The following is a 17,689-nucleotide window of genomic DNA, read 5'->3' on the forward strand; positions in this document are numbered from 1 at the left end:
TCTGTGTTGTGGAGCTGGCGCTCCCTCCGCCGTCTGTGTTGTGGAGCTGGCGCTCCCTCCGCCGTCTGTGTTGTGGAGCTGGCGCTCCCTCCGCCGTCTGTGTTGTGGAGCTGGCGCTCCCTCCGCCGTCTGTGTTGTGGAGCTGGCGCTCCCTCCGCCGTCTGTGTTGTGGAGCTGGCGCTCCCTCCGCCGTCTGTGTTGTGGAGCTGGCGCTCCCTCCGCCGTCTGTGTTGTGGAGCTGGCGCTCCCTCCGCCGTCTGTGTTGTGGAGCTGGCGCTCCCTCCGCCGTCTGTGTTGTGGAGCTGGCGCTCCCTCCGCCGTCTGTGTTGTGGAGCTGGCGCTCCCTCCGCCGTCTGTGTTGTGGAGCTGGCGCTCCCTCCGCCGTCTGTGTTGTGGAGCTGGCGCTCCCTCCGCCGTCTGTGTTGTGGAGCTGGCGCTCCCTCCGCCGTCTGTGTTGTGGAGCTGGCGCTCCCTCCGCCGTCTGTGTTGTGGAGCTGGCGCTCCCTCCGCCGTCTGTGTTGTGGAGCTGGCGCTCCCTCCGCCGTCTGTGTTGTGGAGCTGGCGCTCCCTCCGCCGTCTGTGTTGTGGAGCTGGCGCTCCCTCCGCCGTCTGTGTTGTGGAGCTGGCGCTCCCTCCGCCGTCTGTGTTGTGGAGCTGGCGCTCCCTCCGCCGTCTGTGTTGTGGAGCTGGCGCTCCCTCCGCCGTCTGTGTTGTGGAGCTGGCGCTCCCTCCGCCGTCTGTGTTGTGGAGCTGGCGCTCCCTCCGCCGTCTGTGTTGTGGAGCTGGCGCTCCCTCCGCCGTCTGTGTTGTGGAGCTGGCGCTCCCTCCGCCGTCTGTGTTGTGGAGCTGGCGCTCCCTCCGCCGTCTGTGTTGTGGAGCTGGCGCTCCCTCCGCCGTCTGTGTTGTGGAGCTGGCGCTCCCTCCGCCGTCTGTGTTGTGGAGCTGGCGCTCCCTCCGCCGTCTGTGTTGTGGAGCTGGCGCTCCCTCCGCCGTCTGTGTTGTGGAGCTGGCGCTCCCTCCGCCGTCTGTGTTGTGGAGCTGGCGCTCTCTCCGCCGTCTGTGTTGTGGAGCTGGCGCTCCCTCCGCCGTCTGTGTTGTGGAGCTGGCGCTCCCTCCGCCGTCTGTGCTGTGGAGCTGGCGCTCCCTCCGCCGTCTGTGCTGTGGAGCTGGCGCTCCCTCCGCCGTCTGTAGAGCTGGCGCTCCCTCCGCCGTCTTTGTTGTGGAGCTGGCGCTCTCTCCGCCGTCTGTGGAGCTGGCGCTCCCTCCGCCGTCTGTGTTGTGGAGCTGGCGCTCCCTCCGCCGTCTGTGTTGTGGAGCTGGCGCTATCTCCGCCGTCTGTGGAGCTGGCGCTCCCTCCGCCGTCTGTTGTGGAGCTGGCGCTCTCTCCGCCGTCTGTGGAGCTGGCGCTCCCTCCGCCGTCTGTGTTGTGGAGCTGGCGCTCCCTCCGCCGTCTGTGTTGAGGAGCTGGCGCTCCCTCCGTACTCTGTGTTGTGGAGCTGGCGCTCTCTCCGCCGTCTGTGTTGTGGAGCTGGCGCGCCCCATCCTGCGTCCCCGCGCCCCATCCTGCGTCCCCGGTACCCTTCCTGCGTCCCCGGTACCCTTCCTGCGTCCCCGGTACCCTTCCTGCGTCCCCGCGCCCCTTCCTGCGTCCCCGCGCCCCTTCCTGCGTCCCCGGTACCTTTCCTGCGTCCCCGGTACCTTTCCTGCGTCCCCGCGCCCCATCCTGCGTCCCCGCGCCCCATCCTGCGTCCCGGCGCCCCTTCCTGCGTCCCCGGTACCCTTCCTGCGTCCCCGCGCCCTGTCCTGCATCCCCGCGCCCCTTCCTGCGTCCCCGGTACCCTTCCTGCGTCCCCGCGCCCCTTCCTGCGTCCCCGCGCCCCTTCCTGCGTCCCCGCTCCCCTTCCTGCGTCCCCGCTCCCCTTCCTGCATCCCCGCTCCCCTTCCTGCGTCCCCGGTACCTTTCCTGCGTCCCTGCGCCCCATCCTGCATCCCCGCGCCCCTTCCTGCGTCCCCGCTACCCTTCCTGCGTCCCCGCGCCCCATCCTGCGTCCCCGCGCCCTATCCTGCGTCCCCGTGCCCCATCCTGCGTCCCCGCGCCCCTTCCTGCGTCCCCGCGCCCCTTCCTGCGTCCCCGCGCCCCTTCCTGCGTCCCCGCGCCCCTTCCTGCGTCCCCGCGCCCCTTCCTGCGTCCCCGCGCCCCTTCCTGCGTCCCCGCACCCCTTCCTGCGTCCCCGGTACCTTTCCTGCGTCCCCGCGCCCCGTCCTGCGTCCCCGACACTTGTCCTGCGTCCCCGCGCCCCGTCCTGCGTCCCCGGCTACCCTTCCTGCGTCCCCGGCTACCCTTCCTGCGTCCCCGGCTACCCTTCCTGCGTCCCCGGCTACCCTTCCTGCGTCCCCGGCTACCCTTCCTGCGTCCCCGGCTACCCTTCCTGCGTCCCCGGCTACCCTTCCTGCGTCCCCGGCTACCCTTCCTGCGACCCCGACACTTGTCCTGCGTCTCCGTGCCGCGTTGTGTGTCCTGCGGCCCTGACACCTGCTGCATTATATCTATATGCTATTATGCTGCCGTGTGAGGCGACATTCCTCCTTTATCTCGGTGCAGGGTTCGGTGCAGTGTGGCTATTAACCCCTCGTGGCTGCAACTCACACCTGCATTCCTCACCTCAGGAGGGGACGCCGGGGCCCAACCTAAGGTGGGTGAGGTGTCCGAGGCCGCACATTCCTGAGCAAGCCGCATCACCTGAGGGTGCCGGAACGAAAGGTTTCGCTGGCTGAGATACACCAGCTGGTATCACATAACACAGGCTGAGATGCACCAGCTGGTATCACATAACAGGCTGAGATACACCAGCTGGTATCACATAACACAGGCTGAGATGCACCAGCTGGTATCACATAACGCAGGCTGAGATGCACCAGCTGGTATCACATAACACAGGCGGAGATGCACCAGCTGGTATCACATAACACAGGCGGAGATGCACCAGCTGGTATCACATAACACAGGCTGAGATGCACCAGCTGGTATCACATAACACAGGCGGAGATGCACCAGCTGGTATCACATAACACAGGCGGAGATGCACCAGCTGGTATCACATAACACAGGCGGAGATGCACCAGCTGGTATCACATAACACAGGCGGAGATGCACCAGCTGGTATCACATAACACAGGCTGAGATGCACCAGCTGGTATCACATAACACAGGCTGAGATGCACCAGCTGGTATCACATAACACAGGCGGAGATGCACCAGCTGGTATCACATAACACAGGCGGAGATGCACCAGCTGGTATCACATAACACAGGCGGAGATGCACCAGCTGGTATCACATAACACAGGCGGAGATGCACCAGCTGGTATCACATAACACAGGCGGAGATGCACCAGCTGGTATCACATAACACAGGCGGAGATGCACCAGCTGGTATCACATAACACAGGCGGAGATGCACCAGCTGGTATCACATAACACAGGCGGAGATGCACCAGCTGGTATCACATAACACAGGCGGAGATGCACCAGCTGGTATCACATAACACAGGCGGAGATGCACCAGCTGGTATCACATAACACAGGCGGAGATGCACCAGCTGGTATCACATAACACAGGCGGAGATGCACCAGCTGGTATCACATAACACAGGCGGAGATGCACCAGCTGGTATCACATAACACAGGCGGAGATGCACCAGCTGGTATCACATAACACAGGCGGAGATGCACCAGCTGGTATCACATAACACAGGCTGAGATACACCAGCTGGTATCACATAACACAGGCGGAGATGCACCAGCTGGTATCACGTAACACAGGCTGAGATACACCAGCTGGTATCACGTAACACAGGCTGAGATACACCAGCTGGTATCACGTAACACAGGCGGAGATGCACCAGCTGGTATCACATAACACAGGCTGAGATGCACCAGCTGGTATCACATAACACAGGCGGAGATGCACCAGCTGGTATCACATAACACAGGCTGAGATGCACCAGCTGGTATCACATAACACAGGCGGAGATGCACCAGCTGGTATCACATAACACAGGCTGAGATACACCAGCTGGTATCACATAACACAGGCGGAGATGCACCAGCTGGTATCACATAACACAGGCTGAGATACACCAGATGGCGTTGCACATGTCAGACTGAGCTACACTGGACGGTGCAGCACAAGATGAGATGAGGTACGCCAGCAAGTTGTATCGCAAGTGATAGGATTAGATACACAGGACACATCCGGGGGCTCACTAGCTGGAGGGTGAGGGGTTAATGGCGGAGCTGGGTGCTCCCTGACATCACCAGCTTCTGTGCACAGGACAGTGACAGAGATCACTGCAGTCATGTCATCCCTCCACTAGAGGGGGCTCCAGAGCTGTGTGATCACTTCTCAGAAGCTGCAGAACTCCCCCTAGTGGTGACTGCAATCAGACAGCATTTCATCACAAAGACTGTGCAGTTACATAGGACTGCAGGTGACATCTGCTACATTATCTGTACCCAGAGAGTTATCACTGTTATCTGTGGTGTTACATAGGACTGCAGGTGACCTCTACATTATCTGTACTCAGAGTTATCACTGTTATCTGTGGTGTTTACATAGGACTGCAGGTGGCATCTACTACATTATCTGTACTCAGAGTTATCACTGTTATCTGTGGTGTTACATAGGACTGCAGGTGACATCTACTACATTATCTGTACTTAGAGTTGTCACTGTTATCTGTGGTGTTTACATAGGACTGCAGGTGACATCTTTGAAATGGTCGTGCTTGGGACGCATCGTTCACATTGTTAAATGAAGTAAATAGATTTGCAGAATGGAGGTAGGAGGAGGCGATGAGCTGGCGATGCCTCAGTACGCCACCTGCTGCCCACCGGTGTCTGCAGGTCGGCATCGTGAGGGAGAGTAGGATGGCGCCTCATCGTCCATCCTGGATATGGGGGCTTATATAAGGGAGACTCGGCGAGCTGAGAACAACCAGGGAGCAGACAGAGGACGAGGTGTGCACAGGATCTCTGAGCTGAGTATACACTGCACCCCCGTATGCTGCCGTCTCCTGCACCCCCGTATATTCCTCTGTTACTATCTCCTGTTCCCTGTATACTCCTCTGTTACTATCTCCTGTTCCCCGTATACTCCTCTGTGTTACTATCTCCTGTTCCCCGTATACACCTCTGTGTTACTATCTCCTGTTCCCCATACACTCCTCTGTATTACTATCTCCTGTTCCCCATACACTCCTCTGTATTACTATCTCCTGTTCCCTGTATACTCCTCTGTTACTATCTCCTGTTCCCCGTATACTCCTCTGTTACGATCTCCTGTTCCCCGTATACTCCTCTGTGTTACTATCTCCTGTTCCCCATACACTCCTCTGTATTACTATCTCCTGTTCCCCATACACTCCTCTGTATTACTATCTCCTGTTCCCCGTATACTCCTCTGTTACGATCTCCTGTTCCCCGTATACTCCTCTGTGTTACTATCTCCTGTTCCCCATATACTCCTCTGTATTACTATCTCCTGTTCCCCGTATACTCCTCTGTATTACTATCTCCTGTTCCCCGTATACTCCTCTGTTACTATCTCCTGTTCCCCATATACTCCTCTGTATTACTATCTCCTGTTCCCCGTATACTCCTCTGTGTTACTATCTCCTGTTCCCCATATACTCCTCTTGTGTTACTATCTCCTGTTCCCCGTATACTCCTCTGTTACTATCTCCTGTTCCCTGTATACTCCTGTATTACTATCTCCTGTTCCCCATATACTCCTCTGTGTTACTATCTCCTGTTCCCTGTATACTCCTCTGTATTACTATCTCCTGTTCCCCATATACTCCTCTGTATTACTATCTCCTGTTCCCCATATACTCCTCTGTATTACTATCTCCTGTTCCCCATATACTCCTCTGTATTACTATCTCCTGTTCCCCGTATACTCCTCTGTATTACTATCTCCTGTTCCCCATATACTCCTCTGTGTTACTATCTCCTGTTCCCCGTATACTCCTCTGTTACTATCTCCTGTTCCCTGTATACGCCTCTGTATTACTATCTCCTGTTTCCCGTATACTCCTCTGTTACGATCTCCTGTTCCCCATATACTCCTCTGTGTTACTATCTCCTGTTCCCCGTATACTCCTCCGTTACTATCTCCTGTTCCCTGTATACTCCTGTATTTCTATCTCCTGTTCCCCATATACTCCTCTGTGTTACTATCTCCTGTTCCCTGTATACTCCTCTGTATTACTATCTCCTGTTCCCCGTATACTCCTCTGTATTACTATCTCCTGTTCCCCATATACTCCTCTGTGTTACTATCTCCTGTTCCCCGTATACTCCTCTGTTACTATCTCCTGTTCCCTGTATACTCCTCTGTATTACTATCTCCTGTTCCCCGTATACTCCTGTGTTACTATCTCCTGTTCCCTGTATACTCCTCTGTATTACTATCTCCTGTTCCCCGTATACTCCTCTGTTACTATCTCCTGTTCCCCATATACTCCTCTGTGTTACTATCTCCTGTTCCCTGTATACTCCTGTATTACTATCTCCTGTTCCCCATATACTCCTCTGTGTTACTATCTCCTGTTCCCTGTATACTCCTCTGTATTACTATCTCCTGTTCCCCATATACTACTCTGTTACTATCTCCTGTTCCCCGTATACTCCTCTGTGTTACTATCTCCTGTTCCCTGTATACTCCTGTATTACTATCTCCTGTTCCCCATATACTCCTCTGTGTTACTATCTCCTGTTCCCTGTATACTCCTCTGTATTACTATCTCCTGTTCCCCATATACTCCTCTGTATTACTATCTCCTGTTCCCCATATACTCCTCTGTGTTACTATCTCCTGTTCCCCGTATACTCCTCTGTTACTATCTCCTGTTCCCTGTATACTCCTCTGTATTACTATCTCCTGTTCCCTGTATACTCCTCTGTATTACTATCTCCTGTTCCCCGTATACTCCTGTTACTATCTCCTGTTCCCCATATACTCCTCTGTGTTACTATCTCCTGTTCCCTGTATACTCCTCTGTATTACTATCTCCTGTTCCCCATACACTCCTCTGTATTACTATCTCCTGTTCCCCGTATACTCCTCTGTATTACTATCTCCTGTTCCCCGTATACTCCTCTGTATTACTATCTCCTGTTCCCTGTATACTCCTCTGGGTTACTATCTCCTGTCCCCCCCCCCCATACACTCCTCTGTACCCCTGTACTCCTCTGTATTACTATCTCCTGTTCCCAGTATGATCCTGCGGAGTATACTGGTCACCAGGTGACAGTGATCCTGCGGAGTATACCGGTCACCGGGCGGCAGTGATCCTGCGGAGTATACCGGTCACCGGGCGGCAGTGATCCTGCGGAGTATACCGGTCACCGGACGGCAGTGATCCTGCGGAGTATGCCGGTCACCGGGCGGCAGTGATCCTGCGGAGTATACCGGTCACCGGGCGGCAGTGATCCTGTGGAGTATGCCGGTCACCGGGTGGCAGTGATCCTGCGGAGTATGCCGGTCACCGGGCGGCAGTGATCCTGCGGAGTATGCCGGTCACCGGGCGGCAGTGATCCTGCGGAGTATGCCGGTCACCGGGCGGCAGTGATCCTGTGGAGTATACCGGTCACCGGGCGGCAGTGATCCTGTGGAGTATGCCGGTCACCGGGTGGCAGTGATCCTGTGGAGTATGCCGGTCACCGCCGGGTTCGTGGTATGATGTGAGGACACAGTGTATCTGATCTCTCCTCTTAGTGCAGCGACTGCGGTGACTTTGTGGCGTTCGTCCAGACGCTTTGGTGGTTTTCCCCGGAGCTGATATTCATTGATGCTGTAACCTGATCCATACACTGGTATATAGGAGGTGAAGGATCTGGTGTTGGTTCAGGTGACGGCGACTTTCTGATACTTTGTTTTTTCTGCTTCCATGTAGGACAAAGGCGGAAGATCTGCAGGGACGTGAGGCACAGACCGCCAGATGGAACGCGCAGGCACACGGGCGTAACTCACTGACAAATCTCCACTTGGTGCTCTCATTTTACTTTTTTGATGAATTGAATCCTTGACTTTGTTTTTTTTTTTTTTTACTTGTTGTGGATTTTTACTGTGTCATCCTGTGGACTCCTCCGTGTCACCCTCCCAGGATTTACAGGAAACCATTCCCAATGATGCTGTCCAATGGTACTATTCTCAACACCAGCAACTCCGAGCCAGACACCGACGCTGTCCAGTCACACAAGGTTAGTGACGTGTTGTATTGTGCAGATTTCATGTTCTGCTCTTCTTGGGCGGGGCGGCCCGTGTCCTCTTGGGCGGGGCGGCCCGTGTCCTCTTGCGCAATACTCCCGTAACACTGCTACCTTTCTAGTCACATCAGGCATGGCATATCCCTGGAGCTCAAGGGCTTGGGCGCCATCCTTATCCAATTTACCTCTATCTCCTTTTATGAGCCATTTCTTTTCCGCCTCCATCTCCTGAATTCATCGGTCAAGCAGGAAAAAAAATGCTAAAATCCTACTTGAAATTACAGATAGCCAGGTCACTGATCAGATCACAGCTGCCTATTTAAGTCAACGGAAGGAAAGGCGGAGAAGCAGAGTGAGAGATGCAGAGACACACAGACAGTGCTTTCTAGTGAGTGTTTTACCTCACTCTAGTGCTGGACTTAGTACTACTGTATAAAGCTCTCTTGGTGACACTTACTCGTGTTTTAGTTCACCTCCTCCAAGGAGGAATAACATCTGCTGCATAATATTCTCTATGCTGATGTTTTTTAGTAAGTGTTTATCTCATTCCAGAGCTGGAATAACAAATGCTCTGCTCAGTACTGTATACATTTTCTCAATTTTAATACTTTCTGGTAAGTGTTTATCTCACCACGGAGCACAATTCAAGGATTTACAGTTTACTACTGCTTTATAATGTCCTCCATGCTGCTGGAGCTAGTGTTTTGTCTTCTCAGAGCTAGATTCACAGATATGCTGCTGTACAAAGTTATCTGTGCTGCTACTTCATAGTAATTCTTTTATCTCACTCAGAACTGGGTTCACAGCTACTCAGCTATGTACTGCTGTATAATGTCCTCCATGATTCTGAAGTTTCTAGTATGTGCTTTATCTCACTCCAATGCTAACATCACAACGTCACTTCGTACTCCTGTATAATGTCCACCAGACTTCTTCTTTATCTCAAATGTTATCTTACCTTACAGCGAGACACCATTATGTTTTTCAGTACTGCTGTAGAGTGTTCTCCATGCCGATAATTTCTTTTCAGTATTATCTCACCACAGCGCTGGATACACATCTACACTGCTCAGTACCACTGAAGAATATTCTCCATATTGGTGCTTTCTAGTGAGCTTTTAACTTACCATAGAGCTGGATCCACAAGTACACTTCTCAGTACCACTGAATAATATTCTTCATACTGATGCTTTCTAGTGAGCTTTTATCTCATAGCAGAGCTGGATTCACAACTACACTGCTCAGTACTGCTGAATAGTATTCTTCATACTCATAGCAGCTCGTCTCCTCCCACTAGCTCAGAGGTAACTGGAAATTAGAGAGGGAGCCTTCAAAGTGGAAAACCAGTGAATGCAGAATACAAGTCACAAAATGGCCAGAAATAGTGTTATTCTACATGTACATACAGGAGCTTATTCTTAAAGTCTCTTGAACGTGAAACCGTCAGTCAACTCAGCCACCTAAGCCGCACATATGGGCATGCAGATCTGAGAAGATATTAAGGTGTCAATGGATTTACATTTCAATCTGTTGCTGCATTACTGAGTAATTGGCTTTATTTTCAATGTGTGTTAAGTGCTCTGGGAGTGACAGAGCACTTCCCGAGCCTTCGTCTAATGAGTTTGTTTCTCCCCCAGTGACTGTTTTTTTTTTTTTTTTTTGCCTAACGTCAAAAAGAAAGCTAGCCATCAATCAAGCTGAAGAGGCTGGTGCTAGGTGCAAGAAACAACCTCGGGAGGCAGAAGCTCGGGAAGTGCTCTTTCACTCTTAGAGCACTTAACAGCTCATAGGAATGAAGTCACTGATTACTTAGAAATGCAGCAACAGCTAGAAATGATAAAGGTGTAGATGGATTTACACCTCAAAGACCTGTATGTCCCTATGTGTGCGGTGTGGGCCGTTGATCTTATGGACAGTTTCTCTTTAATTGTTGCTGACAAAAGGGGCTATAGTGAAGCTGCACGTGTGAGACCTTTGCTTCTGTCATCAAGGGATGATGGGGGTCCCAGCGGTGGAATCACAAAGCTGTCATACATCCCTGTCACATTAAGGTGCTCAGCCCTAAATCTGAACAACGCCACGCCATTTATGATATCACCCTTGAAATAGTTGTTGAAAATGAAGTATTTCTCCCAGTAAATTGTCACAATTCCGCATGTTTTGTTATATACATGTTTATTTGCTTTGTGTGTATTGTAGCAACACAAAAAAAAACCAGAGAAAAAAAAGGCGCTGCACAAAATTGTTGGCACCATTTCAAAAATGTGAGTAAACAACTTTGTTTCAAGCATGTGATGCTTGTTCACACTCACCTGTGGCAAGTAACAGGTGTGGGCAATGTGAAAATCACACCAGATAAAAAGCGGAGTTGATTCAATCTTTGTATTGTGTGTCTGTGTGTGCCACACTAACCATGGAGAACAGAAAGAGGAGAAGAGAACTGTCTGAGGACTGGAGAACCACAATTGTTGAACAGTATCAACAATCACAGTATCAGCAATCTCAATGTTACAAGTCCATCTCCTGAGATCTTGATGTTCCTTTGTCCTCGGTGTGCAACATAGTCAAGAAGTTTACAACTCATGGCACTGTAACTAATCTCCCTGAAAGTGGACGTCATGGAAACATTGATGAAAGGTTGTAATGCAGGATAGTCCGCATGGTGGATAACCCCAATCAAGGTCCAAAGAAATTCAAGCTGTCTTGTAGGCTCTGGGGAAATCAGTGTCAGCGCCAGCTATCTGTCCACGTGAATGAAATGAAACCCTGTGGCAGGAGACACAGGAGGACCCCACTGCTGACACAGACATAAAAAAGCTAGACTGCTGTTTGCCAAAATTTACGTGAGTAACATAAATCCTTCTTGGAAAGTGTCTTGTGGACAGAAGAGACCAAGATAGAGCTTTTTGGTGAAGCACATCATTCTACTGTTTACTGACAATGGACTGAGGACTACAAAGAATAAAACACAGTACCTACAGTCAGATATGATGGAGGTTCAAAGACCTTTTGGGGTTGTTTTGCTGCCTCTGACCCTAGGGGCCTTGACTGTGTGCAAGTTATCATGAAATCTGAAGATTACCAAATGATTTTGGGTGGCATGTAATGCCCAGTGTCAGAAATCTGGGTTGGTGTCCTAGGTCATGGGTCTCCCAGCAGGAAAATGACCCAAAACACACTTCAAAAAATGGATGGAAACAAAGCGCTGGAGAGTTCTGAAGTGGCAGCAATGCGTCCGGATCTAAATCCCAGTGATCACCTGTGGAGAGATCTTACAATCACTGTCGGGAATAGAGGAAATATGAGACCGGGAGCAGATTGTAAGAAAAGTCCAAGATCCCGGCTGAGAGGAGCAAGAAGCTTGTGGATGGTTGTAGGAAGCGATGGATTCCAGTTATTTATTCCAATGGGGGTGACCAAATATTAAAAGTTGAGAGTGGACAATATTGTCCGGATCATTTTTGGGGTTTTGTATGAAATTTTGTCCAATTTGCCTTTTCTCAGTTCTCAAGGAAATAAACCTGTGTATAACAAAACACGGGGAATTGTGATAATGTTGTGGGAGAAATACTTCATTTACTGGTACAGTTTCACGGGTGCCAACACTTGCGACCATGGCTGTGTATTAATACATACGCCCATCCTCCGCCTCTAGTGCTGCTTCACCCTGGAGTCGCCTCCCATACGCGGTGCAGACACCTTTCTGTCTGACTCTTGGCTGGAATCGTTATCTTCTTATTCCCTCCGGGCGTCAAAACGAACTTTGGATTTTCCCTGTGACAAAGCAGCTGCGGATAATGAGGGGCCCGTACATGACAGGTGAGGACGAGGGGTCGCGCAGTGCTCAGAAAGCGACAACGCAGATCTATAACCCACCTGTGTGCCTACCTGGATACTACTCTGCCCCCAATGCCATACAGGTCGTGTAAGGGGCATCGCTAACATGGCGGTAACGCTGAACGCCCCAGTAAAGAAGGAAAAAAATACTCTGTAGTTATCTTCTTTGTAAGTTCCTGGCTGCCCGGAATGTGGGTGGTGCTAGATATCGCTGGTAGTCTCGTGTCCTCTACCGGCCAGCAGCCTCGCTTCCCCCATCGGCCGGCAGCCTCGCTTCCCCCCATCGGCCGGCAGCCTCGCCCCCCCCATCGGCCGGCAGCCTCGCCCCCCCCATCGGCCGGCAGCCTCGCTTCCCCCCATCGGCCGGCAGCCTCGCCCCCCCCATCGGCCGGCAGCCTCGCTTCCCCCATCGGCCGGCAGCCTCGCTTCCCCCCATCGGCCGGCAGCCTCGCTTCCCCCATCGGCCGGCAGCCTCGCTCCCCCCCCATCGGCCGGCAGCCTCGCTTCCCCCCCATCGGCCGGCAGCCTCGCTTCCCCCCCATCGGCCGGCAGCCTCGCTTCCCCCCCATCGGCCGACAGCCTCGCCCCCCCCACCGGCTGGTAGCCTCGCCCCCCCCCCACCGGCTGGTAGCCTCGCCCCCCCCCCACCGGCTGGCAAAATGTCCTGACTGGTCCCCTTTAAAAAGAATCAGATGAATTACCTGTCTTATGGGAGGAGTGGAAGACCAATTGTTACAGGAACAGAGGAACACAGAGGCCGAACAGACAAGTGATCAAGCATTTAGTCTACACTATGGCCTCATAACCATCACCAAACATCACTGTGACCCAATAGCCATCACCAAACGTTAAGGTGACCCCATATCCATCACCAGATGTCAACATAATCTCATAGGCATCAGCAGACAACACTGTGACCACAGGACCATCAGCACACAACACTGACCCCAGAACCATCAGCAGACAACACTGTGACCCCAGGACCATCAGTAGACAACAGTGTGGTCTCAGATCCATTAGCATGCAACACTGTGACCCCAGAGGCAACACTGTGACCCCAGAACCATCAGCATGCAACACTGTGACCCCAGAACTATCAGCATGCAACACTGTGGCCCCAGAACTATCAGCAGACAACACTATGGCCCCAGAACTATCAGCAGACAACAGTGTGGTCCCAGAACCATCAGCATGCAACACTGTGACCCCAGGACCATCAGCAGGCAACACTGTGACCCCAGGACCATCAGCAGGCAACACTGTGGCCCCAGAACCATCAGCAGACAACACTGTGGCCCCAGAACCATCAGCATGCAACACTGTGACCCCAGAACCATCAGCAGGCAACCCTGTGGTCCCAGAACCATCAGCAGGCAACACTGTGGCCCCAGAACCATCAACAGACAACACTGTGGCCCGAGAACCATCAGCAGGCAACACTGTGGCCCCAGAACCATCAGCAGGCAACACTGTGGCCCCAGAACCATCAGCAGGCAACACTGTGGCCCCAGAACCATCAGCAGGCAACACTGTGGCCCCAGAACCATCAGCAGGCAACACTGTGGCCCCAGAACCATCAGCAGACAACACTGTGGCCCCAGAACCATCAACAGACAACACTGTGGTCCCAGAACCATCAGCAGGCAACACTGTGACCCCAGAACCATCAGCAGGCAACACTGTGGCCCCAGAACCATCAGCAGGCAACACTGTGGCCCCAGAACCATCAGCAGGCAACACTGTGGCCCCAGAACCATCAGCAGGCAACACTGTGGCCCCAGAACCATCAGCAGGCAACACTGTGGCCCCAGAACCATCAGCAGGCAACACTGTGGCCCCAGAACCATCAGCAGGCAACACTGTGGCCCCAGAACCATCAGCAGGCAACACTGTGGCCCCAGAACCATCAGCAGGCAACACTGTGGCCCCAGAACCATCAGCAGGCAACACTGTGGCCCCAGAACCATCAGCAGGCAACACTGTGGCCCCAGAACCATCAGCAGGCAACACTGTGGCCCCAGAACCATCAGCAGGCAACACTGTGGCCCCAGAACCATCAGCAGGCAACACTGTGGCCCCAGAACCATCAGCAGGCAACACTGTGGCCCCAGAACCATCAGCAGGCAACACTGTGGCCCCAGAACCATCAGCAGGCAACACTGTGGCCCCAGAACCATCAGCAGGCAACACTGTGGCCCCAGAACCATCAGCAGGCAACACTGTGGCCCCGGAACCATCAGCAGGCAACACTGTGGCCCCGGAACCATCAGCAGGCAACACTGTGGCCCCGGAACCATCAGCAGGCAACACTGTGGCCCCGGAACCATCAGCAGGCAACACTGTGGCCCCGGAACCATCAGCAGGCAACACTGTGGCCCCGGAACCATCAGCAGGCAACACTGTGGCCCCGGAACCATCAGCAGGCATCACTGTGGCCCCGGAACCATCAGCAGGCATCACTGTGGCCCCGGAACCATCAGCAGGCAACACTGTGGCCCCGGAACCATCAGCAGGCAACACTGTGGCCCCGGAACCATCAGCAGGCAACACTGTGGCCCCGGAACCATCAGCAGGCAACACTGTGGCCCCGGAACCATCAGCAGGCAACACTGTGGCCCCGGAACCATCAGCAGGCAACACTGTGGCCCCGGAACCATCAGCAGGCAACACTGTGGCCCCGGAACCATCAGCAGGCAACACTGTGGCCCCGGAACCATCAGCAGGCAACACTGTGGCCCCGGAACCATCAGCAGGCAACACTGTGGCCCCGGAACCATCAGCAGGCAACACTGTGGCCCCGGAACCATCAGCAGGCAACACTGTGGCCCCGGAACCATCAGCAGGCAACACTGTGGCCCCGGAACCATCAGCAGGCAACACTGTGGCCCCGGAACCATCAGCAGGCAACACTGTGGCCCCGGAACCATCAGCAGGCAACACTGTGGCCCCGGAACCATCAGCAGGCAACACTGTGGCCCCGGAACCATCAGCAGGCAACACTGTGGCCCCGGAACCATCAGCAGGCAACACTGTGGCCCCGGAACCATCAGCAGGCAACACTGTGGCCCCGGAACCATCAGCAGGCAACACTGTGGCCCCGGAACCATCAGCAGGCAACACTGTGGCCCCGGAACCATCAGCAGGCAACACTGTGGCCCCGGAACCATCAGCAGGCAACACTGTGGCCCCGGAACCATCAGCAGGCAACACTGTGGCCCCGGAACCATCAGCAGGCAACACTGTGGCCCCGGAACCATCAGCAGGCAACACTGTGGCCCCGGAACCATCAGCAGGCAACACTGTGGCCCCGGAACCATCAGCAGGCAACACTGTGGCCCCGGAACCATCAGCAGGCAACACTGTGGCCCCGGAACCATCAGCAGGCAACACTGTGGCCCCGGAACCATCAGCAGGCAACACTGTGGCCCCGGAACCATCAGCAGGCAACACTGTGGCCCCGGAACCATCAGCAGGCAACACTGTGGCCCCGGAACCATCAGCAGGCAACACTGTGGCCCCGGAACCATCAGCAGGCAACACTGTGGCCCCGGAACCATCAGCAGGCAACACTGTGGCCCCGGAACCATCAGCAGGCAACACTGTGGCCCCGGAACCATCAGCAGGCAACACTGTGGCCCCGGAACCATCAGCAGGCAACACTGTGGCCCCGGAACCATCAGCAGGCAACACTGTGGCCCCGGAACCATCAGCAGGCAACACTGTGGCCCCGGAACCATCAGCAGGCAACACTGTGGCCCCGGAACCATCAGCAGGCAACACTGTGGCCCCGGAACCATCAGCAGGCAACACTGTGGCCCCGGAACCATCAGCAGGCAACACTGTGGCCCCGGAACCATCAGCAGGCAACACTGTGGCCCCGGAACCATCAGCAGGCAACACTGTGGCCCCGGAACCATCAGCAGGCAACACTGTGGCCCCGGAACCATCAGCAGGCAACACTGTGGCCCCGGAACCATCAGCAGGCAACACTGTGGCCCCGGAACCATCAGCAGGCAACACTGTGGCCCCGGAACCATCAGCAGGCAACACTGTGGCCCCGGAACCATCAGCAGGCAACACTGTGGCCCCGGAACCATCAGCAGGCAACACTGTGGCCCCGGAACCATCAGCAGGCAACACTGTGGCCCCGGAACCATCAGCAGGCAACACTGTGGCCCCGGAACCATCAGCAGGCAACACTGTGGCCCCGGAACCATCAGCAGGCAACACTGTGGCCCCGGAACCATCAGCAGGCAACACTGTGGCCCCGGAACCATCAGCAGGCAACACTGTGGCCCCGGAACCATCAGCAGGCAACACTGTGGCCCCGGAACCATCAGCAGGCAACACTGTGGCCCCGGAACCATCAGCAGGCAACACTGTGGCCCCGGAACCATCAGCAGGCAACACTGTGGCCCCGGAACCATCAGCAGGCAACACTGTGGCCCCGGAACCATCAGCAGGCAACACTGTGGCCCCGGAACCATCAGCAGGCAGCACTGTGGCCCCGGAACCATCAGCAGGCAGCACTGTGGCCCCGGAACCATCAGCAGGCAGCACTGTGGCCCCGGAACCATCAGCAGGCAGCACTGTGGCCCCGGAACCATCAGCAGGCAGCACTGTGGCCCCGGAACCATCAGCAGGCAGCACTGTGGCCCCGGAACCATCAGCAGGCAGCACTGTGGCCCCGGAACCATCAGCAGGCAGCACTGTGGCCCCGGAACCATCAGCAGGCAGCACTGTGGCCCCGGAACCATCAGCAGGCAGCACTGTGGCCCCGGAACCATCAGCAGGCAGCACTGTGGCCCCGGAACCATCAGCAGGCAGCACTGTGGCCCCGGAACCATCAGCAGGCAGCACTGTGGCCCCGGAACCATCAGCAGGCAGCACTGTGGCCCCGGAACCATCAGCAGGCAGCACTGTGGCCCCGGAACCATCAGCAGGCAGCACTGTGACCCCGGAACCATCAGCATGCAGCACTGTGACCCCGGAACCATCAGCAGACAACACTGTGACCCCAGAACCATCAGCAGACAACATTGTGGTCCCAGAACCATCAGCAGGCAAACTATGACTCCAGAACCATCAGCAGACAACACGGTGACCCCAGAACCATCACGGCAGACATGACTATGACTAAAGGACCAGATATAATTACAACCCTTTGAAGTCGTGATCACGTCTAGCAAAGGATATAAGATCACAGTCCTGTTTAGTGACGGTACGAGATCAGAAGGGGGTACGCCTCTAGTATTATAATATGTAGATGCACTGATACGCTGCGGCCAATATACAAACAAATGCATATACTACAACTAGTGAGTACATGAACCCCGTTACCGCAAACACGTAAAATTAATGAGCTACTTAGGGAACGTTTTTTGATCAGAAACGAATAGGTAACCCTCATATAGATGGTCCCGAATTCAGCTCACCATGTGTCTAGGAATGATGAGGCCCAGACGGTGATGTCTGCTGATGGTTATTGGGTCAGTGTGATGTTTTTTGATGGTTATGAGATCATGGTGATTTTGGGTGACAGTTATGAAATCACGGTGATGACGGGTGATGCTTATGGGGT

The 17,689-nt window shown here is 54.5% G+C and overlaps 1 protein-coding gene across 2 annotated transcripts in view; it reads left to right on the forward strand.

The window, feature by feature from the left end:
* DNMT3A (DNA methyltransferase 3 alpha) overlaps positions 1–17,689 on the forward strand; it is a 243,543-nt gene that overhangs the window by 11,440 nt on the left and 214,414 nt on the right. For both annotated transcript variants that reach the window (XM_073562042.1, XM_073562041.1), the window contains exon 2: positions 7,959–8,265. In XM_073562042.1, coding sequence (XP_073418143.1) covers positions 8,191–8,265 — 75 coding nt within the window. In that variant the 5' untranslated portion in view covers positions 7,959–8,190. The remainder of the gene's footprint in view (positions 1–7,958; positions 8,266–17,689) is intronic.

Source organism: Dendrobates tinctorius, unplaced genomic scaffold (genome assembly GCF_039654945.1).
Source record: "Dendrobates tinctorius isolate UK_male_01 unplaced genomic scaffold, ASM3965494v1 ptg000332l, whole genome shotgun sequence".
Lineage (NCBI taxonomy): Eukaryota > Metazoa > Chordata > Amphibia > Anura > Dendrobatidae > Dendrobates > Dendrobates tinctorius.